This window comes from Sabethes cyaneus, chromosome 2 (assembly GCF_943734655.1).
Source record: "Sabethes cyaneus chromosome 2, idSabCyanKW18_F2, whole genome shotgun sequence".
Taxonomy (NCBI): domain Eukaryota; kingdom Metazoa; phylum Arthropoda; class Insecta; order Diptera; family Culicidae; genus Sabethes; species Sabethes cyaneus.
In genome coordinates this window covers 181,043,505-181,067,568 of record NC_071354.1, presented here as the reverse complement: position 1 = coordinate 181,067,568, position 24,064 = coordinate 181,043,505, and the positions used below count along the sequence as shown (strand labels likewise).

Sequence of the window (24,064 nt, the reverse complement as noted above, 5' to 3'; positions counted from 1 at the left end):
GAACACATCATAGACAAGGACAACATTCGATCTGACCCTTCGAAAATTGAAGCTATCACCAAGATGCAGCCTTCGAAGGAAGTTGGGCAGCTCCGTTTTTACCTGGACACTATGGTAGGTTCGTTAATCAAATGAAGCAACTGAAAGCTCCCCAGGACAATCTGCTCAAACAGGAAGTTCGCTGGTGCTGAACCAAAAACTGCCAGAAGTTATTCGACCAATGCATGTCAATTCTACTGTTCGATCTAATGCTCACTCACGACAACTCGTCAAAGGAGATCATCGTCACAGCACTCCTGACTGACACTCCTATTGAACGATTTCGACATTCAACATGTTCTAATGGACAAATTTGGTAATGCTGACTTCCTATCCCGGCTGATGTCATCCCAGCGTCGACTGGGTGGAGACTACGTGATCTCGACGGCCCCATCAGTGGGGTTATGTGGTTGCAGTTCAAGTGGTCAATTGAATCAACAACGGCTTGTCCATCAAATGCGAAACAGATTGCCGAACTCCGGTCGAAGAAGTTTTCTATTTCGCAAAACACGTGTGACGCCACTGGTATTGGTTTGAGTCTGGACGGTAGGGCAATCTAATTCACCGACTAAATCCTTCCTAATAAAGAGAATCCTACAATTTTTCGTCCGCTTTTCAATGCGTTCACATTCAACAAACGACAACAATCTTGATGGAAAGGATGCAGAAAGATTGTAAGTGTTTCGCCATGGGAGAAATCCAAATTAACCTGGATTAAAAAAGCGGATTAAATTGCGCACCCGACCAACACCTTAAGGGTGGACGGGAGACTTACGACTCATTTATTCTTTCCCAAATATTGGTTGTCAACCTAAGCTAGCATAAAGGGGATAATTCCCCACCTACTTATTGTCCCTAGACGATTTCTTCACGTGAAAATTGCTTTCTCCTATTTTGACAATAGCCAAATTTATCCCCCGTGCGAAAGTAAGTAAACAAAAGTTGCCAAAGTGGAGAGTGACTTTGCGTTCTCTCCACTTAACTTGCGGTCGCTCTGAGACGTCCGTCTTGCAGAGTGGCATCCTTTTAGCGCCCGTGTGGCTATCTAAATGAACGCACGTGGTGGTTTCTACAAGCCATGCAAAAACGTTCATATGTTTATTTTTGTTCTTCGAGTCACAAGGTACGCGGGAGAAACTGTTTAATTAAGCTAAAATTAACACAAAATTTATTCTAATTTCGTTGCGCGCACCCCTGGAGAAACTGGACCGCGCATTCTCAGAAATGTTTTATTATTTTATGCACCGGTCGTTCTATTTCCTGGCCAACACGACTATTTTTGTCCTCAATTCTTCGGGTCCAGCCAGGTTTCGAAATTAGTTTCATGGAGGGTAGGGGCGTTACACAAATACCCTTATATGAGGACTCCCCACTACAGCTGCATATTCAATTACGGATCGTTCGAGAAAGTAATAAAGAGCGCACAGGCAATATGGATCCCAAAATTCCTTAGTGACTTGCAAAATAAATCCCAGATTTTTATTGCCTAGCTATTATGTACGAGTAATATTTACGGAACGAGAGCTTCTCATCCAGGTGTGCACCGAGGTCTTTGATGATGAAGGCTTCATCCAGGGACTCACCATCGATATTGTAGTCTCATTGAATTGAGATCTTTTAGCGATTGAAAAAGATGACCGGACATTTACGCACACTCATGAAGAGTCCGTTTGCTTTGTACCAGTCGACGAAGAAGATATTGAGAAGCCCTTGGAGCCCGCGACAATCTTCAATAGACTTTACACTGAGGAAGATCTTCAAATCATCCACATGCAGAAGTGTGCATCTTAGAGGTAACACGGTATATACATCATTGAAGGATAGTGAGAAAAGCAAAGGTCTAAGATCGCTTCCTTGTGGGACACTAGATCGATAACAAAATTGATTGGAATGTACGTTGCCTAGTCTCACAGAATGAGACGGGTTAAACTGATATGACCTCAGCCAGTCTACAAAGGTCGGCATTGTACCCATTCTTCAAACAAACAAACAACCCATTCGGCGGTCAAAGGCCACCTTTAGGTCTGTATAATTACTATCTATTTGAGTGCCGTTTTCGATTTTTTGGGTGCTGTATGATGAGAACTTTGTAAGACTCTGTGCAGCAGTCGACCATCCTGGAAAAATCCATGCAGGAGATATGGTGCTTTGCTTCATGAAGCTTATTTACGGGAGTCTTCAGTAGCTTCGATCCTGCGCATAGCGATGTAATGCCTCGCTTTTTTCCACAGCCGAACGAACGCCTTTCTTGAAAACGCCGCATCGCGGTGAGAATGCTGACTGACTCAAAGACAGATGCACACCCTACTAGCACAGTTGTTATAAATCAGTTGCGGCAAGTAATTTAGAACAAATTGTAGTCGTAAATAAGTTTCTTCAACAGAAAGTGCCAAAAGTGTGCTGCTTGGGCACAGGGCCGACGCTAGCCAATTTGTCGCTCCACGCAAATTCCCAAAATGGCGCCCCCAGAACAAACGAAAAACAACCGGCGTTGCTGTGTGCAGACATTTTACTACCTACACATTCGCAAACGCACAGTCTCGTAGCGTCATTCTGCATAATCACTTACGAGGCAAACAACTCCTGAGCAACCAGCTGCCCGTGAGGGCTAGCGGCACCCTGAGATATAGATGTTTTTACTTTTTGTTTTCTTCTTCATCTTACGCCCTCGATTTTACACGCGGGCGGGAGTGCGAGTCCTCGCGAGTCCTCGCAAGTGATCGGTATCAGTTGTTCAGGCTGTAATGACGTGCGAGAGCGACCATCTTGTTTCGCGTTCGCGAAAATCTCGATATACGTCCATTTTTTCTGTGTTCGTAGACAGACTCATGGTTTCTTCAGCAAAGTTATAGAAAATATAAAGCGAAACAACTTTGCCAAAGAAATGACATTTCTATTCCTATCGAGTGCAGAGCTATAGAGCATTTTCCCTGGAAATTCTTTAAAAATAAGTTTTTCATATTTAGCTTATGTTGGTTGCATTTTACAGGAATATATGGTTCTAGGTGATTACTGCAGGACTCAAAATACACGTTTTTCCAGAAGATTGCAAATCTCTAGGACCTTTCCTTACAAATTTATCGCTTTTGGCTCGTAAAGTTAAGGAAAAATTAAGCTTAAATAAGCGCTAACTTTGTAAGGATAGGTCCTAAAGATTTGCACTTTTTGCAAAAACATGTATTTTGAGTTTTTAAATAACCACCTACAACCATATACTCTTGTAAAATGCAACCAACATACGCTAAATATGAAAAACTTATTTTTTTTAAAAAATTTCCATGGAAAATACTCTACAGCTCTGCACTCGATAGAGATAGATATGTCAATTCTTTTGGAAAGTTGTTTCGCTTTATATTTTCTATAACTTTACCGAAAAAATCATGAGTCTATCCACGAACACAACAAAAAATGGACGTGTATCGAGCCTTTCGTGAACGCAAAACACCTAAAACGTATGCGTGCCGTACTCTCATTTGGGTGGTTGTGGACAAGCGGAACCCATACAAGTTTATAGTACTCGACTTAAGCTTTAAGATGAAGTGCTGATTTCATAAATCCGCTTGCCCCATTTTACCCCATGGGCTTGTGACGCTATGGAAATTTAAAGCTTTAATATGCGCTAACTCAGCAAGCAAAGATCCAAGAAACTTGCAGTCTTCTGCAAAAGCGTGTATTTTGAGAGCTTCGATAATTGCCTAGAACATTATATTCTTGTAAAATGCTACTAACAAAAGCTAAGTATGAAAAATCAGTTTTTAATGAAGTTTTAAAGAATATGGCCTATAGTTCAGCACTCGATAAACATAGAAATTTTATTTCTTCAGTAAAGTTGCTTGTTTTTACAATATTTACAACTTTGTCGAAGGAACTATGTCTATATTTCCTAACACAAAAAAGTTATTTTTTTATTTTCATTATAATAAGCGATGACTAACCTTTGACAATTTTAGATTGAGGGGGATATTCATACACACAAAAGTGCTGAAGACCATAAATGATAAGATGAAAACAAGAGACACTAGGAAAAAAGTTCCACTTTTCGCCCTTTTGGACTACTGTGCAGTGAGATTTGGCCAGCGAGATTTGGCCGATGATATTTTGTTAGTGAGATTTGGCCAGTGAGATTTGGCCAGCAGGATTTGGCCAGCGAGATTTGGCCAGTGAGGTTTGGTCAGCCAGATTTGACCAGTAAGATTCGGCCGGTGAAATTTGACCGATTAGAATTGAGTACTCAGATTTGGCCAGTGACAGTTGGTCAGTAAGTATTGGCCAGTGAGATTCGGCCACTTCGATTTGGCCAGTAAAATTTGGTCAGCGAAATTTGGCCAGTGAGATTTGGCCAGCAGGATTTGGGCAGCGAGATTTGGCCAATGCGGTTTGGTCAGCCAGATTTGGCCAGTAAGATTCGGCCGGTAAAATTTGACCGACTAGATTTGAGTAGTGAGATTTGGCCAGTGAGAGTTGGTCGGTAAGTATTGGCCAGTGAGATTCGGCCACTTCGATTTGGCCAGTAAAATTTGGTCAGCGAAATTTGGCCGATGAGATTTAGCCAGTGAGATTTAGCCAGTGAGATTTAGCCAGTGAGATTTAGCCAGTGAGATTTTGCTGGTGGGATTTGGACAGTGAGATTTGGCCTGTAAGATTCAGCTGGTGAGATTTGGGCAGTAGTTTGCGTGATGATATTCGAAGGGTGAAATTTGGCCAGTGAGATTTGACCAGTTTGATTTGGCCAGTAAGATTTGGTTTGTGAGATTTGCTCAGTGAGAGTTGGTCAGTAAGTTTTGGCCAGTAACATTTGACCAGTTAGAGTTGGTCAGTGAGTATTGGCCTGTAAGTATGGGCTAGTGAGATTGGACTGGTGAGAATCGGCCAGTTAGATTTGACCGTTGATTGTTAGCCAGTGAGAGTAGGCCAGCGAAAGTAGGCCAATTAGATTGGGTCAGTCAGATTTGGTCTGTGACGTTTGGTCAGTGTGAGCTGGACAGTAAGAGTTGATCAGTTAGATCTAGCCGGTGACAGTTGATCAGTGGGTACTGGCTAGCGAGATTTGGCTAGTAAGATTTGGTCAGTGCGAGTTAATCAGTGACAATTAGTCAGTGAGTATTGGGCGTTGAGATTTGGGTTGCGAGATTTGGGTTGCGAGATTTGGCCAGTGAGATTTGATTAGGTAAATTTGGCTAGTGAGATTTGCCCAGTGATGATCAGTGAGTGTTTGGGAGCGGATTTTTCTAGTAGCCTTGACACAGTAGTTAACCGACTCTCTAGACGAGTTTCGTTAAGTTAATGTCACTATCATTATACAGGAGAATGTGGTAGCGGTAGCATAAGATGTTGGGTCACTTTTGAAACGTTGCCAATGGAATAAAATAGTTCAATTAAATCGGTTTCTTTCGATTCACTTCACGGTTTTGTTAACCGGTAGAATTTCAAAAAAATTGTGGTTTTTTGTATCATATCGGAGTGATTAACAATTAAACCCGAAACTGGCCGATATTACTTTGTATGAAATAACTAGGAAGTGAAAAACCGGATAGACATCGGCCCGGAAAAGGACACATTATTCCAATTCAACACGGTCGAAGTCCAGAGAATGGATTTCTATAATGCTGGCTACTAGACACAACAGAGAGAGAGAGTTGATCAGTAAGTCCTGGCCAGTGAGTGTTGGTCAGTGAGATTTGGCCAGTCGGATTTGGCCAGTTAGATTCGGGCAGTTTGTTGGTCAGTGACAATTGGTCAGTGAGTATTGGCCAGTTAGTATTGGCTAGGGAGATTTGGCTGGTGAGATTTCACCAGTGATTATTGGTCAGTGGGAGCAGGCCAGTGAGATGTGTTCAGTCAGATTTGGCCAGTTATATTTGGCCAATGGGATTTGGCCAGTGAGGTTTGGTCAGTGAGATCTGGTAAGTCAGAGTTGGTCAGTTAGTATTCGCCAGCGAGTTTTAGTTAGTTAAATTTGGCCAGTAAAACTTAATCAGTTAAATTTGGTCAGTGAGAGTTGGTTAGTAAGTATTGGCCAGTGAAATAAAGCGTGCTTGTGTACGTTATATATGTTTTAAGTTTTACGTCCTAAACATTGCGGCTGAGACCATTCTTAGGGCCATTCTCTTACTTTTTGGTATTGTTTTAATCTCAGTCCTTGTTATGTTAACAAAACTACCAAATAATATTTATCAACATAATGAATGTAGTAGAGATTAAAATATGATGTTTGGATTCTGAAGAAATGTTCGTGAAGAGCGTTTCATGGTTTTCACAGAAGTAACAATCCTTTGAAAACACGCTGTATGACACATATTCTAAAATTCTATTCGACGGCTATTTATTTAGAATCTGGAGTGTTTTTGCCTTAAAATATGGATCTAACTGTCCACAGCAAAAATCGAGCTGGCCCACCAGCATCGTGTTCCACAAAGTTGACTAAGTTGTCAGACCTAACGTCAGAAGAAACTTTTTGCTCGATCTCTGCTTGCAGTAAAAGCATTGATTGCACCGGAATGAGTCTGCAGCTTTAAGTGCGCCTGCAACCGGGCTATGCAACAATGTTGTTTCTCGATAGTGAAAAAAAACGTGCAACTACCTATCTTGTCGTGTTAATTGAATTGTCATTACCTTCGTTCATTACAGCGCAGAGCAGTAAATTGTGGCAAAAACTTGGTTTACTGCTGTCTTAGAAAGGGAAGCTATAATTAAATTTTTCACATCTTACGAGTCCGAATGAGCTAAGGAAAGGGAAAACAATGAACAACTACCCGATACCCGAATAGGAAGCTGGAACAAAAAATAACTCACCAATAATGTCATATTTTGGTTTTTCTGAAGAACAATTTTCTGACACAATTGATTTTGGCAATTTTGTAAGACAGCATAATTGATAACTATTTTGCCCTTTCGCTTCTCGTTCCTGCTCGTGTTGTCGGGAGTCTTCTACCATGTACAAAACTAAGACGCCGGATGCCTTCAATTATATCCTTGACAGAAGTGGCAGAACTCCAGAAACAAAAGTGAAATTAATCCCTTTTGCGGCGAGACGTTCCAGTTAGTTGCAGTCTGCTGGGGAAGCTTGGTGAGGAAAAGGGATGAAAACTCCAACCACGAGTCTGCAATTATCGTTTTCTTTTCTGATTTTTTTCCTTTTAGTATTCAGTAGTCTACCGAAGAAGCTAAAAAAGGCGGACGCAGGTCCTTCTGATTGTGTACCTGCCTGGCTGTGCCTCTGCACCTAGGTACAGGCGAACGCGAACAAAACCGCAAAGGTTAAGAGGGTGTGGCATTAACTGGTCGGTGTGCAGATTGAGGGTCGCACTGTGGGCTGGTGAGGAATTTTAAACGAACGGGCTGAAGTGTGCTGAATCGATTTTAGTCTGTGCTTGTGGGTCTTTGAAATGGCACAGGAAAAACAATTAACCTGCAGACCGAAGATAAAATTTGGCAAATTAAAATTCAGTATTCGCCAGATTTGCGGAAATTTATACTGAATTTCCACATTTCCATAGAACGTTAATTGTGTTAAGGCTGCCTTAAGATTAATTAATAATGATATTGTTAACACAAAATACCAGGTTTCCTCAATTTGATTGATTGCGATTCAAAGAGAAGAAACATTTCGCAAGCGATCATGGCTGGTTAAGTAAGTGAACATCGACCGACCTGCAGTATAGCGGCAGACTCAATAAAATGTGAACCTCGGGCGAGGTTCACTCACCCTAATAATAAATCAAAACTCCAAAGAAAATCTCATTGGAACTCATTTACTTTACGCAAACCGCACCATTACGACCACCGCAAAGACCCTCCGAGCCGACAGACAGTCCCATCGGGAATGCACGCGGGTCTTTGCGGTGGTGGCGTAGACTTTCCGCTCCACGGTGCGGAACAATTGCTGCCTGCCGGTTTGCTTCGGCCAACTGAACACAATGGCCTCAGCATGTGTTAACTAATACAACAGAGCGTTGAAAAAAATATGACAAGTTCTTCGGCCCGTACCTGTTCTTTTGCCAGCTGGTACCACGTTTTGATGATCATTTCCAGTCGAGTGTCGTGGTAGCCCTTTGTCGTTTTAACACTAATCAGCACATCGTCCAGCTCGGTTGTGGGTGGCTTCGGAGTCCCGGTAACCGAGAGCTGCCCATTCTGGTAGTCGTAGTACGATTTGTCGAATCTGGTCGGGTAGGCAGCTGATTTTGCACTCACACTTTTGATCACATGACTGTTGACACTATTCACACTGTAATCCCGTTTGGCTATCACATTTTGAACTGTTGCCGCTGCTGAATCCGTCGAACCATACTGAAGATCCTGTAAATCACACAGAAAGAGAAACGGTTAGCAGAAGGGAAAACATTAAAGAACTGTCAAAATAATGTGCTCGAATTCAATCGCCGCCCCGCCACCGAACTCATGCAGTGCAATAGTGGTAGGGATTACGGCGACACGACGAACGAACGGAACGGAACGAACATGATTACAACCGTGATATTGAAAGTTGGAAACTTGCACGGACGATTAGCCGCTACTGAAGATGGTTCTTCCATCATCAATCCCTCCTTCAAAAGCGGTGGTGGTTCGAGGTGCACCACTCAGACATTACAAGACAACGCAGGTGCATTCGTCTGTCACGATCTTGGTTTCCTTTGCCGGACCCCGCATACCGGTTAGCCGCAGCAGTGCCATCAAGCTGCCGGCCGGCGGGCAACGGCGCTGCTGTGCATCGAATTGCTTGCCGCAGAGACATCGCCATCGGTGTGTCATTCTCTTGCTTTCGGTACTTTCTGGATTTGTTGGAATTGTTCATTAGAACGGAAGAGTTAAACATGTTCTTGAGAAGTTGAGTTTTCTAATGGTCGTTCGTCAATGCGTAAACATAATTTTAAATTGATTGAGATTGGAACAATTTACACAATATCAAACCATATCATTTGATGCTACAAGTAAACCTATTAGCACAAACTTTTAAGTACATTTTGCGTCCAAAAAATTGCACTGGATGCACTGACGCAATGGAATGCACTCTCTAACCTGCTGTTCAATATTAGATCATCGTCACGAAAACTCACATAGGGTTTATTTCTAATTCCCGTCGTAGTAAGTAGGGGAACTGTGGGTAAGACGAACAGGGTGGGTAAGACGGACAAGTGGTTGATTCTACCAGTTAAGCATTAAAATTCGTAAATGTATTGATGAGCATCCAACCATCTTACTATCTCATGATTTCTGAACGTTTCCATCATCATTTAGAACTTTCAACTTTTGATAAAATACAGAAAAACTGAAAAGTGGAAGTGATTCTGCGTTTGGATGTAACTTTTTTGCCATTGAAAATAAGCTTTTGGCGTGGTTTAATTCTAAAATGTAACCCGTAACATGAAGTATTTCGATTTAATACTTTTTCAAGTAACGTCTGTATTGAAAAAATAGGTAATTTTTTTTACATATGAAAAATTGTAAACGTTTTAAAAATATGTATAATGGTGGGGTGAAATGGACAGCTGCCAGTGTGGGTAAGATGGTCAGTGAACATATTATAATAAAATGGTTGATTTTGCTTCTTAGTGTTATCTCATGCATAAAAATGAAAATTTAACCGGCAAATGTGGACTTCAAACAAATTAGCAGCAGCCAGGCACGAAATATACTTTGGAATGCTAGTTCATATTGCCGCTGCCAAACAATTTTCGATTGGCTGCTATTGGTGGGAGGGGGTGGACTGCCCCCTTCACTTTTTGCACGCTACACCACCATATTTTACGTATTCAATTTGTTAAGGGTAAAAAATAATAATATGCTCACTGTTGGGGCGATTTACAAAACCTGTCCATCTTACCCCCACACATTGTCCGTTTCACCCGCAGCACTAAAAAAGTTCACTTTTTCGGACCATTTTTAAAACTCAAAATACACATTGAAAAACATTTTTTGTTAAATATTTCACTAGCTACTTTTGAAAACAATATATTGAACTGAAATAACTGTATTTAGGTTTTGTAAATCATAAGTTCACTGTATTATATTAGATGTTCTTCTTAACCTGTTCGTCTTACCCACAGTTCCCCTAAAGCCATTCTAATTTTCATCATTTGTTGGATGGATTTAATGAATACTCCAAAAGTTCTTATGCTGATTTGACTAAAACACATTTACCTTCGTGAACTTCGAAGTCACTGAAAAGCGATTATTAAAGCATATTGTTGAAATTATGCATCTGACTCTACTCCTTGAATTCGTCGTACCGTTTTAAAATCCGCAAACATCAAAATGTTTCATCGTCCGAACTAAAAATCACAACAATGTTTACGAAGCTAACGCGCAAAATTTCTGCAGGTCAGGCAAGTTTTCCTGGTTGTAGCATAACGACAATGCTTTGGGTGAGTTATTTTTATTTATGAATGACGGAAATAGTCGAAATTAGTCGACATTTTCTTCTTCGTCGCACGAAAAAACGTAGGAAATTTGGCTGGTAGGACTTCTTTAATGATAAAAAGCATTTGAATAGATCTCAGCTTACTTTGATTGACGCGTATGATAGACAACAAACTAAAATATTAGGGAATAACTAGTTTTGCATTGTGTGTCATAAAAATGTTGATATTTGTAACCCTCTCTGTCCCAGAGGTGTTTTGGTATTTTACAGTTTTTGATCATGTAAAAAGCTATAAATTAGCAATTCGTCAAACGCAACTATACAGTTAGTAAATCAATGTTTTTACTACGTTATAAAATCAAAATATCCATATTTGAATGCCTCAAAAATTTTATCGGCCAATCTTAGTATCGGAAGTCATGGAGCACCTGTGCTACCATGGGACAGAGAGGGTTAATGATTTGTGTTGGATAGGACGGGAACAGGCAATTACGATGAAGCAGCAATATACCCTACTTGCTGGTTTTGCGGATGACGTCGATATCATCGGAATCAACCGTACTGTAGTGAAGGAGGGAAAAAAGGGGAGATTTAGGAGGGGGGGGGCGTCATTATTATTTCTATTGCCTATATTGGTCCTATTTTCGCGGTAATCATTCATATCAGCAATATCGACCATATTTTAAGCGTATTTTGATTGGAGCATAAATGAAACTTACACTTGGATTTATCATTGCAGGTATAGATGATTGTAGTGAAGATAGGACGAATATAGGCAATAGGACGAATATTCGCACTCTCCCTCTGCGTTCGTTAATGTTGCCGTGCTGTCAATACGAACCTGTATTTTTATAATAAAAATTTTTGAAAATTTACGCCTTTAGAAACACAGTAAACATGTCATGTCAAAATAGTTGAATTACGAAGAATAGACAGCGAAGAGACGACAAAAATGAAATGAAAAGTGATGAAAACGGACAAAAAGACGACGAAAGACGCAAAAAATCGACGGAAACAACATAAAATTACGATGAAAAAACCGCAAAACTGCGATTAAAAAAATAAAACCACAACTAAAACGGCAAAAAGATGTTCAAAAAGCGTCATAAAGGCGACAAAACATGAAAAAGAACACGATAAAAAGATGACGAATAATACCATTGTCTTGGCAGCACATAGGATGACGAAAAAACAGCAAAAAAGTGACAAAAACACAACAAAAACAAACCAACGAAGCAGAGATGACAAAAATTAAGATAAGGCGTTAAAGTTCGCCGAAAAAAGCATCATTGAATAACAAAAACGACGAACTGCCGGTGAAAGGATGGTACAAAGACTATGTAAAGATGTCAATTATTACGACAGAGATGAGAAAAGACTACGAATACGAAGAAAAAACAACAAAGAGATTACAAAAAGACGACTAAAAGGTGCCGGAAATACAACAATCCCAAGCAATTTGTGTTTTATTTTGTTTTTCTACTCAAGTAGCACACTTTAGGTTCATTTAGTTGTAGCAACCGGATTACGACTGAAATAAGTCATATTTCGGTTACCACAACAACTTTGTAACAACCGTGCTTGTAGGGTAGTGGTTTTCATCGCTAACTTAATAAAACTATGAGTTTCCCTAGAACCGCTAAAAAACTGCCTTCCGACCAAGTGGCCTATTCTGCAGGGTTTTTAACCTCTTCATGAATCAGCTAATAAGCTCAAGTAGTTTAATTACGCTCTGCTGATAGCATCAATGAAACCGATTATGCTTTTCGCTGTTTGACAGCCACCACTATAATCTAATGAAATTTTTCGTTTCGCTCGTTTTAAAGCATGTAGCATGCTCGGGTTAAAACCTAGATCACTCAGCTAGCTTTCTAAACTTGAAAATATAGGTACAACTCCGTAAGCAGAAAAGCTAAAGTTTCACTGTCAAATCTTCCCGATCGATTGGTTTATTGCGACCATAATAAAGTATATCCGATAGAATTAATAATAAATTTTCAGCAGTTTCCGTAGTTGTGCAGCACATGCGTGCTAAATTTTATCGAAGTTTCTGGAGCATCTTTGGAGTGAAATCTGAAATTAAAGAAAAGAAAACTTTTTCCAAATTAAATTCCACTATTAATATTTATTCGCGTTCGACTTGCAGTTCTAAAACAGACACTGATGAAGCCTGCAAGTCGTAGGCGAAATACGGGCCTGTCGCAAACAAATAATAATAGTGGAATTCAATTTGGAAAAGCTTTCTCTTTTCTTTAATTTCAGGTCATTAAATTAGTCAATCTCGGTTTCTAGCAAAATCATTCTAGTTGCTTCCTGTGACATAAAAACCGATTGATAATAACTTTCTTTCTGTAATTCACATTTTACTTTGATGAATTTTAGTTTGCGATTTAAAAAATACTAGAAAGTGGCAATACGGCCTCACATAAAACATTAATTTCGATGTTGAACTCTAAAATTCTTTATAGTATCAGCAAAAAATGTGTTTGGCCAGTTTGACTTGTATCCTTTAGGTATTGCCTAATACCATAATAAAACCAGAGATAGGGTTTAATGCCCCAATAAAACCTATATAAAATTCAAATGAACACAAGCGGTTTTACTTGGAATTAGACGACGGAATGATGACGAAAATTCGTTGATGACGAACAAAAAAACATAAAAAATCGACAAAAAGACTATAAATGGCTGCAGAAAAGGCGATAAAGGTACAATAAAAAGGCGACTCGGAAATACAGCGACAAGAAATGGTAAAAAAATATTACAAGTGACGATAAATCAAACTAAAAACACTACAAAAGTCGATAAAATTGACAAAGAATCGCTGAAAAGAGACAAAAGGACGATGTAAAGATGCCAAATCTTAAGAAGAATGATAAACGACCAGCGAACGTTAGACAACAAATAAAAAAAGTACAAGAAGAGGTCTGCAAAATGTGTCAGAGTATAGATAGCAAATGAGGACGAAAAATCAGAGGCAAACGGCGAGAAAACCAAACGATGAAAAAACCTAACGACGTAAAATGAAAGATGAGACGCATTTCACGCCAACTGGACCATAGGTTGGCATGACCCTCTCATAATTTAATGAAACTTTGTGTGTGTGAAGAGTTCATGTAAATAAACATCTTTGCATACTTAGTTTTTCGAAAATTGGTCTAAACTAACTTTTGGAAAGGGCCTAATTTTTTTTCTTTTTCATTATAAAAAATATAACTCGAAAACTATAAGACCTACAAAAAATGGTCTATGGGCGACTTTTAGAAAATTTGAATTTTCATAAAAAAATACTGAGATAAAGAAAAATTAATTTCTACACTGAGAAATAATACATCAAAAAATGGGCATATTTAAGGGAAAAAAGTTTTTCTAACAAAAACTTTTTTAAATCCTTTCCGGAAAAAAGGTATTAAAGTATTTTCAAAAATTATAGCACCTAGAAAAAAATGATGTATGAGTGACTTTTAGAAAATCTTCTGAATTTTCATAAAAATTAATTTCTACACTGAGAAAAAAGCATTTTTAAAACTAAAAATCGATTTTCCAAAAGAGGCTATCTCAGAAATTGATGAAATTTTTTCTGAAGATAGATAATTATATGGCCTATAATTCTTCAATACATCACAAAACGGGCATATTTAAGGGAAAAAAGTTTTTCTAACAAAAACCTATTACCTTTTTTCCCAGGAAGAACTTGGACAAGTTCTTGTAAGAAAAACTTTTATCCCTTACCTTCAAAACAAATTTCATCAATTTCCGAAATGTGCTTTTTAAGAAAATCGAATTTTAGTTTTTAAAATGTTTTTTTTTCTCAGTGTAGAAATAATTTTTATGTTTCTCAGTATTTTTTTATGAAAATTCAGACAACTTTGTAAAAGTCACCATAACACCATTTTTTTTTGTAGGTGCTATAATTTTTGAAAATACTGATATAGGTACCTTTTTTTCCGGAAAAAATTTTGATAGAGAAACTTTTTTTCCTTAAATATGCCCATTTTGTGTTGTATGGAAGAATTGTAGGCCACATAATTATCTATTTTCAGAAAAAATTTCATCAATTTCTGAGATGACCTTTTTTGGAAAATCGATTTTTAGTTTTTAATGGGCGATTTTTAGTTTTTAATTTTCGAAAAACTAACTATGCAAAGTTGTTTATTTGCATGAACTCTACACACAAAAAGTTTCATTGAAATCTAAGAGGGTGCTGTCAATCCCATAGACGAGTTGGCGTGAAATCCGTTAATTACGGTTTTACGATTTTACGATCCTGCGATTTTTGGATCCTACGATATTATGATTTACAATTTTACGATCTTGCGATTTACAATTTTCCGATTGTACGATTTTATGATTTACAATTGTACGATTTTCATATTTTGCGATTTTTCGATTTTAGGATTGTGGGATTGCACGATTTTATGATTTTACGTTTTACGATTTTAGCATTTTACGACTTAACGAAGTTACGATCTTATGATTGTACGATTTTACGATTTCACGATTATACGATTTTACGGTTTTACGATTCTACGATTTTACGTTTCCATGGTCTTATGATTTTACGATTTTACTATGTTCAAATTTACAATTAGTTTTCGGTATTGAATTTTCTGGTTTTGACTTTCGACCTTTGCTTTACGATTTTCGACCTTGGATTTGTAATTTTCTATTTTCCGTTATTGACTCTCGTCTTTTGTTTTTGGACTGTCGGCATTACACTTTCGATTTCCATGTGAAGATTAATTTGGAAAAAATTGACGTAGGATTACGTTTTTTTCTGCAAAGAATAGTCATAAACACTATTTGAGTTATACCTCGAGTCGTTAATGCTTACTCTTTAAGTGGCAAAAGTTTCGCGAAAAGGTACTTTTTCCTTTTGGCGAGGTGTCCAATTGGATAGTTTTCCAAAGTTGATGAAAACCAGCTGCAACTTTTTGTTCGGTGTAATCTTCAAAAAACAATTCCACAGCAAGTGAAAATGCTCACCCAGCTACCGCGCTAGTGTTCTTATTTAATTTTTTTTGCGTACAACAATGCTGCCCCACTTAACGTGCGACAAAACACAACCCCCAGACGCATCCTTTTCGAGCCGAGCAAATTGCTCCAGCCAGCGACAATTTAATTACCCACCGTCTGATGGTCTCTCTACTTGAAGAAGAAAAATGCAGCAAATTTTCAACCCGGGGCTTTGTTTAGGTTTTTTTTTGTTTCGCTCCGCCATTTCTGCTCCAGCTACTTGGGGCTACGTGTGCAGTACTGTTTCGCTTGCAATGTATTTATGGCAGGAAGCAACGCTGCCGAGGACCCCTTCTTAACTTGCTAGAGTAATTAGGTTCGTTTTCTTGGGTTTCTTTAGCTGATTGCATTTAATGTTCCTATTTAGTGTTACGGTCCGTTTTCGCTTGTTATTTGGATAGTCGTAAATAATGTTGTGTTGTTGGGGGCTTCTAGCTCTATAGAACCAGCTGGTGGAATTTTTAAAGTGGAGTAAACTTTTGAGAAAATTAATTACATGAGCTTAATAATAATGCATTACTTTCGCCAATTTTTATTGAAGTTTGTAAAACGAAGAAGTTCATTCTGTTGCTGGAAATGTTTCATCAGGATGGTCGAAAGCAATCGGAAAATCCGCGCAATGTTTTGAAATTGAGGTGGCGATTTTGCTCATCGGCACCAGGATCCAATCAGCACTATCGTAATAAAGATCGGTTCGAAATGGAAAAATCGTGCATTGTTGATCGTTTCGTCTGTTCGGTGCGCGGAAAAAAGGCCAACCAGTCTCAATCCGAACGAAAATGAAGCCGAACCTTGCACACACAGGACAGACAGGTGGCGAATATTCGAGTCTCACTCGTTCGATGAAGTACATATTTATGTTCGGAAAGCAGTATCGTCATTATCATCGCCATCATCATCATCATCATCTTCATCGTCATCATCCACGCAGCAGCAGCGGCAACCGTTGGAGCTGGTAGATGAGTTATGTTATCTTCTCTGCCATACCCGTTCTGGCATATATGTTCCTGCTACTAGTAAGAACGAGAGAGGGCTAAATCAATTCAGCAAAAATAAAGATAAACGAACGCTCAAAAACGCCTGACTGGTTTGAAACGAACCATATTTTGGTTATTTTGTTGCTCGTTACTTGTCTGCCAAGGAGAATATTCCATGCGAGCAGAAACTGGGGCGCTTCCCAGCTTTGCATCCCACAACGTGGACGACGAGGCTGAAAGGAAGGGGCAGCAAGTTTGTAATAAATTGAAGAGAAAAAAATCATACACGAAGGTCGCGGGTCACGGTTGTGCGAAGTATGCATTCGGAAGGGGGTCATAGCGAATGATGCACAGTCGGCCATATTTACTCGTCGCCGCCGTCGTCGTCTGCCCAGCGGATGACCTTCGCACGCGGCGGCATCTGCACGCCAACTGATACCGTAGATCTTTTCGGTCAAAATTCCGAGAAGAATCTGCACAAGCTAGAGGTCCGAAAGAAACAGCTGCTGCAGCAACCACTGTGAGAAACCTACTTCGAGTTGTGGTCACAGGTGCATAATGGAGCCTACGAATGTTGGATAAATAATTCCTTCAATTCGGAAAATATCTGACTCATTTAGCAGAAACATAACAAATACCTACTGAAAAACTTCATTACACACGAATTTCCAGAAAGGTCAAATTCGAACAATCCAAGTCCGTCGTTCGATCAGACCGAATCGACATCGGCAGCCTTGCGACACCAGCACACCGAACACGACGCCGACGACGCTGTAGGTTTATGGCCCTCAATTCCATTAGCAATGAAGGTAAAAATCATAATGTTTATCTGGCCAAATAGTGCTAAGAATGGTTTCTACTTTGATGTCGAAAGGATGCCGTTGCTTGCCTTACCGTTTACAGCAGTCCTAAGCAAACAGCAGCAGCACCAATTCTGCTGATGGTGGTAGGATCCGGCAAGACCGCCGCCGGCCGGTCGCATGCAGCAGGTGGACTACAACAGGTCAACGAAATGTTATTGAATTATACAACATTATCTCAGCTGGGCGCGCTGCCGTCGTAATTGTACAACAGGAGTACAATGTCATCGCTCTAATTGAGAGAAGCAAATCTTAAATTAAAATTGCCTTGCCTTTTCAGCCAGTCGTTCCGTAGAGGGAAGAATCCTGCAGCGCAATAAATTTAAGGGATTGGAAATAAATTAAAATATCCAATCAATTTCCGCTCTCTTTTATTCCAACTGCTGGCGGGAAGAATCCGGTAGTGGTGGAAGGGTCCAAAGAAATAAGATTAAAAACTTCGGTGTACTGGTAGGTACTGGCAGTTGAGAATCATTTAAATGAAATCGGTTCTCAGCCTTCCCGTTTGCAAAAGACTTGGGAACCGACGACCAACCAACGAGACGGGACGCGTCTCGTTTCGACTGAAAAGGCTTTTTCGTTGTCGCACGCAGTAGCCACCGAGGAAGAGAAAGTTTTCAACGACCCCGAAAATATAGTTTATGAAAATGCTAAACTGTTGCTCTTGTTGTCGTAGTAGTTATTTACGATTAGTATCATTATTATGAGTAGACTCGTGGAAGCGAAAAATTTGTGCCCGGCTTGCGCCAAACCTAACCCCCTAACCCAAGCTAGGTCAAATTGGCCGGAAGTTAGGCGGCCTGATTAGGCGACTTGATTAAACGAAGTGTGTTGTTTATTAGGTGATTTGGTGTGAAAGTGGAAGCAATGATTAAGAGAAATGAATCTGGTTCATCCTGCAGATCATGCTACTTCGTTGTCGTTTTCAGCAGTAAACTATATTCATAAAAATTATCAGGCGTTATTAGGTCTCAATTTGATGGATGTAAAGGAGTTTTTTGTCCCTGAATTTTGTTACTTTAGCGCTTCTTAGATCTTACAAAACTATTATGACTTGCATGTCGAAATTCATCATAGCTCTTAATAAAAATTGTAAAATTCCAGCTCTGCTGCATAGCTGTCTTAGGGAATCTGACGAAACCTCAGACCAGAGAATTGATAAATATTAAAGCAACAAATAAATCGTTTGTTTATGTGGGTTTGAAACCCCACTTGTGCTTTTGACACAATTGTGGAAAAAAAACTGATTTTCTCAAAATATTTTCAATCCCAACTAAAAGGGGTTTATGGAAACAACCTTTTTGCCAGAATTTGAGAGAAAAAGAATGTAGGAATCTCTGAGGGTTCAAAACTGTCAAAAACTCATGAAAACTGACTCACGTCAAATGACGCTTGTGGGCTTTCTCGACTAAACGATTCAAATGTTATTAGAAGTAGTTTCAGTTGAAGGTCATTATTTAATCATCACAGTCAATAAAGAACTTAGAACTTCCAGAGACTACCTTCTATCGCAGCATGGAATATTTGAAAACAAAAGCGTGTAAAAAATCTCAAGCCATAGAAAAGACGTTTGGAAATCTTTGCTGAATTGCCCCACAAAGCACATTAAGAAAGACACATTGTGAAGAACGTAGGGTTTATTTCTAATTCCCGTCGTAGTAAGTAAAGCCATTCTAATTTTCATCATTTGTTGGATGGATTTAATGAATACTCCAAAAGTTCTCGTGCTGATTTGACTAAAACACACTTACCTTCCGATCCGTGAACTTTGAAATCACTGAAAAGCGATTATTAAAGCATATTATTGAAATTACGCAACTGACTTTATTTCTTAAATTCGTCGTACCGTTTTAAAATCCGTCCATCAAAATTTTTCATCGCCCGAACTAAAAATCACAACAATGTTTACGAAGCTAGCGCGCATGTATTTGTGTAGGACGGCATGACAAATGTTATTCTGCAAAATTTCTGCAGGTCAGTCAAGTTTTTCTGGCTGTAGAATAACGACAGTGCCTTGCGTGAGTTATTTTCATTTATGAATGACGGAAATTAAAACGATTAGACGACATTTTCTTCTTTGTCTCTCGAAAAAACGTAGGAAATTTGGCTGGTAGGACTTCTTCAATGATAAAAAGCAGTTAAATAGATCTCAGTTCACTTTGACTGATCGCGTATGATAGACAACAAACTAAAATACTATGGAATAACTAGTTTTGCATTGTGTGTCATAAAATGCTGATATTTTTAATAATTTGTATTGGATAGGACGGGAATAGGCAATTACGACGAAGCAGCAACATACCCTATCTGGATGATGTGGGAAATATGATATGCATACTGCGAAAAATAATTTACTGTGCAGGTGGGACCAACTCCGCCCGTGTATAGAATTTCTTGAAACTCCGGAAAGCTTGGTCCGGTCTGATTTAACACCGACTATATGATATCGCGACAAGCCATCGAGTTGAGCAGGCGAGTCGAGCAGTCGAATCAAGCATACGAGTCAAGCAGTTGGGTCGAACAGTCAAATCGAGCAGTCTAGTCGAGCAGTTAAGTCGAGCAGTCTAGTCGAGCTGTTGAATCAAGCTGTCAGTTGAGTCGAGCAATCAAATCGAGTAGTCTAGTCGAGCAGTTGAATCAAGCAATCGGGTTGAGCAGTTGAGTCGAGCAGCGGATTCGAATAGTCCAATCGAGTAGTTGAGTCAAGCAGTTCGTTCGAGCGGTTGAGTCGAGTAGTCCAGTCAAGCCGTGGAATCAAGCTGTTGAATCGAGCAGTTGAGTCGAGCGTCGAACCAAACAGTTGAGTCGAGCAGATGAATCATGTGTCCAGTCAAGCAGTCGAATCGAACAGTCCAGTCGAGCAGTTTAATCGTGCAGTTAAGTCGGACAGTCGGGTCGAGCAGTAAGTCAAGCAAGTCGATCTGTCCAATCAAGCAGTTGAGTCGACCAGTCGAATCGAACAGTCGAGCAGTTCAGTTAAGCAGTCCAGCCGCGCAATCAAATCAAGCAGTCTAATTGACCAGTCCAGTCGAGCAGTCTAGTCAACCAGTTGAGCAATCGAGCAGTCCAGCAGTCGACCAGTGAGGTGACTGAGAATAGAACTTGCATTGCTACGAAAACATGATATCCTGTCAGGGATTGCTTTTAATTACCGATAAGCCTTTTATAACGTCCTGTCAGACACCTGGTTTTCGGTACAGACATAAGCCTCTTATATAAATAGAAGTTTTTGTCCTTCCGGTGTTGGGCAACTGGAGGGAGGGGGGGAGGACAAAGAGATTTTTTTATTCGACCGAAAAAAATATGCGTTTTAAGCATTTTTATTTAAAGTTTAAATGTGAATACCAAATCTATTCTTGCTTTTATGATAGATGTTATTATTTTCCTTGCAAAAACCTACGAAAGAAAAGACAAACATGAAAGTACTTTTTTTTGTCGATTTACAGAAATTTCATTGTTCGAATTGCCATTTTTGTTGCGTGTTAAAAGCATTAACGCCACTCGTACACTCATTTTTCGAGTTGTTTTGGCTGTAGAGTCCACAGGCAAGTGATTTTATAAAAAAATTAACGTATATCCGTTAATTCTTTTTGCCCCTCGATTTTTTAAGCAAATTTCCAAGGGGAAGAAGGGGGGGCTGACAAAAACTTTAAAAATAAGAGTCGGGGGGTCGAGCAATACCCCAAGTTTATTAACGTATTCTACACGGCCTAAAGGTACACTTGATAGTCATGCCACAATAGATCAAAATAATGGTCGCAGTGGTCAAATCTTCCGACAAAAAAACACTGGATCGTCGGTAATCGAATGTTATAGGATACAGTTGTCGGGGTTTAGTACCAAACGATTGTTTTTGCACCATCAACAGTTGCTCTTGGAATGCGAGACTTTCCGATGAGTCGTTGGCTTTCGAGAACAGATTCATGCTGTCGGCGAACAAAAGCCGAGGATCTTTGAGCATTAAGTTGACGTCGTTGAAATAAATAACGAAATCCAACGGTCCGCGATGGCTACCTTGTGGGAGTCCGGAAAAAGCGGTGAATTCCGGTGATATGATTTCATCAATAGATACATTAATAAGACGATTCGACAAATACGATTTAATTCACTGCATCAGTGGCCCTCCAATGCCCAGTTTGTTCAGTTTCGCGACGGCGATTTCATGATACAGTTTGTCGGAAGCGCCGGAGAGGTCCGTGTAGATGGCGTCTGTCTGAAAACGGTCGAGATTTGAACAGCCGACGACTGAATTGTAACACCAGTCTCGTACCTCGAGCCCTCATTCTAAAATCCAAGATTTTTGAGGTTGACCGTGATGTTTCTCACCTTTTCATCGAACCTCACTATCACTATATGACACATATTTATCCAATGCCTTTTTTAATCCAATATGGTGGACAGGGCTGTCATGCTCTGTGTATTCCGGATTTACTCTGTCACGCTTTTCGTGCATTAACGGGTGTATACCCAGGAGTGCATCGCCAATACCCTGCAATAGCCAACTTAGTACAATTGTAGAAATAATAGAAATAATTAGCACTACAAGTATCCCATACGAAGCTTTTTGAAATTTTGCTTAATTGAAGAATAATTTACGGCCAAATGGGCATGTTTTGAGTTTTTCGAATAACTTTTATTCAAGCGCAACTAGTCTTTACCAACAATATATCAATTTAGGTCTTCTTTATGACTTTTTTTTACAAAATATTGTTATTCTTATACAAGACGCGGTGGTTTCAATAGTAACGTATGCATTAAAAATTTTTTTGACTGCGTTATCAGTAGATTTGCAATAGCCATGGAGAAAACAGTCAAGCGACTGCGCTCAATGCTTTGTTCGTACTTCCAGCTTCACCCCGGAGCGAAGAAGTTGGACATCGTGAGGTTGGATATAGGAGGATATTTTCAGCAGGTTTCTAAATTCAGCCTATTTGCCTTTTCTTTCGCCAATAAATATATTGTGCCGACATACAATTTTATTATGTTATAGCTATTCTCTCAAGACTGTAAGTAATCTACTATCTTTTATTCAAAGAACGTCAAAACCATCTGTTCTTCCACTAGAAGTAGGCCATAAGCCGAAAAAATAGATGCCATCGCTTAATGGGCTGAAAATACCCTCCCGTACCCTAGTACATGTCCGCCGAATTTAGTCGATCCGGCTTTATAACATTTTGTCTCTTCTGGAGAAAGGCGAGACCGTTGAAGGGTAGCCTGCTTCCGGCCGCCTGACGATGCGATGCTGTGTGACCGTGCAGCAACAGCTCAAAAGGAAAACCCAGAGCGAGGTGGCCCCATCATTCCGTACCCTAGGCCGGGAGCTGGATCAATCGGCCCACCGGTAATGAAGCACCTACTCAAAATGGACGATTTTATGCGGAAACGTGAGTCGAGGTCGGCCTAGTCTGAGCAGCAGGCAGTCACCTAGTAGGAGCGGCTGAAGGTGCAGGCCAAAAACATGATTCCGGCAAAGCGCGATATCCTGATCATAATAGATGAGGATACCTATTTGACGCTAGACGGCAACGATTTGCGGGGTACCAGGCACCAGGCAACCAGGCCTCCAACACCAAGTTCCCGAAGAAGATAATGCCTAGGCTACTGTTCTTTCCTTCGGGGTTTGCGGTAGAGGGGTAGCTATACAGTACGCAGTGCCTACCTTCGTCAAGAAGTATCACGGTATTTTGCCCCGAACTGGCCTCGGCCTATTGTGCCAGGAGGTCACTGGAGGAAATGAACTGGTTGAAGATATACGATATACCAAACATCACCGATCAACCCCTTCAAAGTCCTCCAGCTGCGATCGAAAGAAAATTTTTGGGCGAACCTCAAGCGGAGGATCTACTCCAAAAGTTTCGCGGCCAAAACAGAGATATAACTGATCGCCAAACCCAAGGAAATATTCTAAAGCCACTTGGTTTTACTTGAATTTTATAAACGTCTTATTGCGGTATTAATCATTTCCTCTGGTTTTATTGTGGTATTGCGCAATACCGAGAGGATACGAGTCCAAACACATTTATAGCTAGCTAGAAAACCACAATAAAACTGTTAATAATGCAAATTTATTGTGGTTGCTTATATTACCACGTTAAAACTTGTTGGCTGCACCAGCTTCAGAGAGATGTCTCATAAACTTACCATAAGTGTGGCGTAGCAATACAAAATGGCGTACCAATCAAAATTGATCTTATCGCGGTTGCTTGTCAAACCGCTCGAAATTTGTTAGTTTCATAGAGCTATTAAAACGGGAACAGCCTGACCAAACAGTTTTTTTGCTGCAATTATGAGAAATACTAAAGCTCAACACCAAAATCATTTTTTAAGCGAGGCCATATTGCCATACTCTATTGTTTTGTTTTAGCTCGCAAACAAAAATTCATGAAAGCAAAGTGTTTTGCAGAAGAAAATTAATTATCAACCGGTTTTCCTGTCACAGGAAGCAACTAAAATGATTTTGCTGGAAATTGAGATACACTAACCGAATATATTTATTTTGTTATACAACCAGTTTTCGAAAATTCCAAAATTACAGTGGCGCATTAATTTTATCCATCTATCATGATAATATACACAATAAAATTTAATGCCCACATGCTGCAAACTAACTAAGACTGCTAAAAATTTATTATTTATTCCATGGAATATTTTATTATGGTCGCTATAAAACAAATCGTTCAGAATTATCAGTCAGCAAAACTTTAACTTTTCTGCTCACGGATGTATTTTCAAGTTGACAAAGCTGGTGAACTGATTTAGCACAAACATACACATACCGAGGGATTTTTGAACCCCCGAGGGATGCAATTGAT

At 39.7% G+C, this 24,064-nt stretch overlaps 1 protein-coding gene across 1 annotated transcript in view; it reads right to left on the bottom strand.

Annotated features, from left to right (window-relative positions):
• Positions 1-8,790, bottom strand: part of LOC128736412 (fringe glycosyltransferase) — a 265,753-nt gene extending 256,963 nt beyond the window's left edge. Inside the window, exons 1-2 of the mRNA XM_053830895.1 lie at positions 8,659-8,790; positions 8,026-8,337 (exon numbers count right to left, since the gene is read on the bottom strand). Coding sequence (XP_053686870.1) covers positions 8,026-8,337; positions 8,659-8,790 — 444 coding nt within the window. The remainder of the gene's footprint in view (positions 1-8,025; positions 8,338-8,658) is intronic.
• Between the last annotated feature and the right edge of the window lie 15,274 nt (positions 8,791-24,064).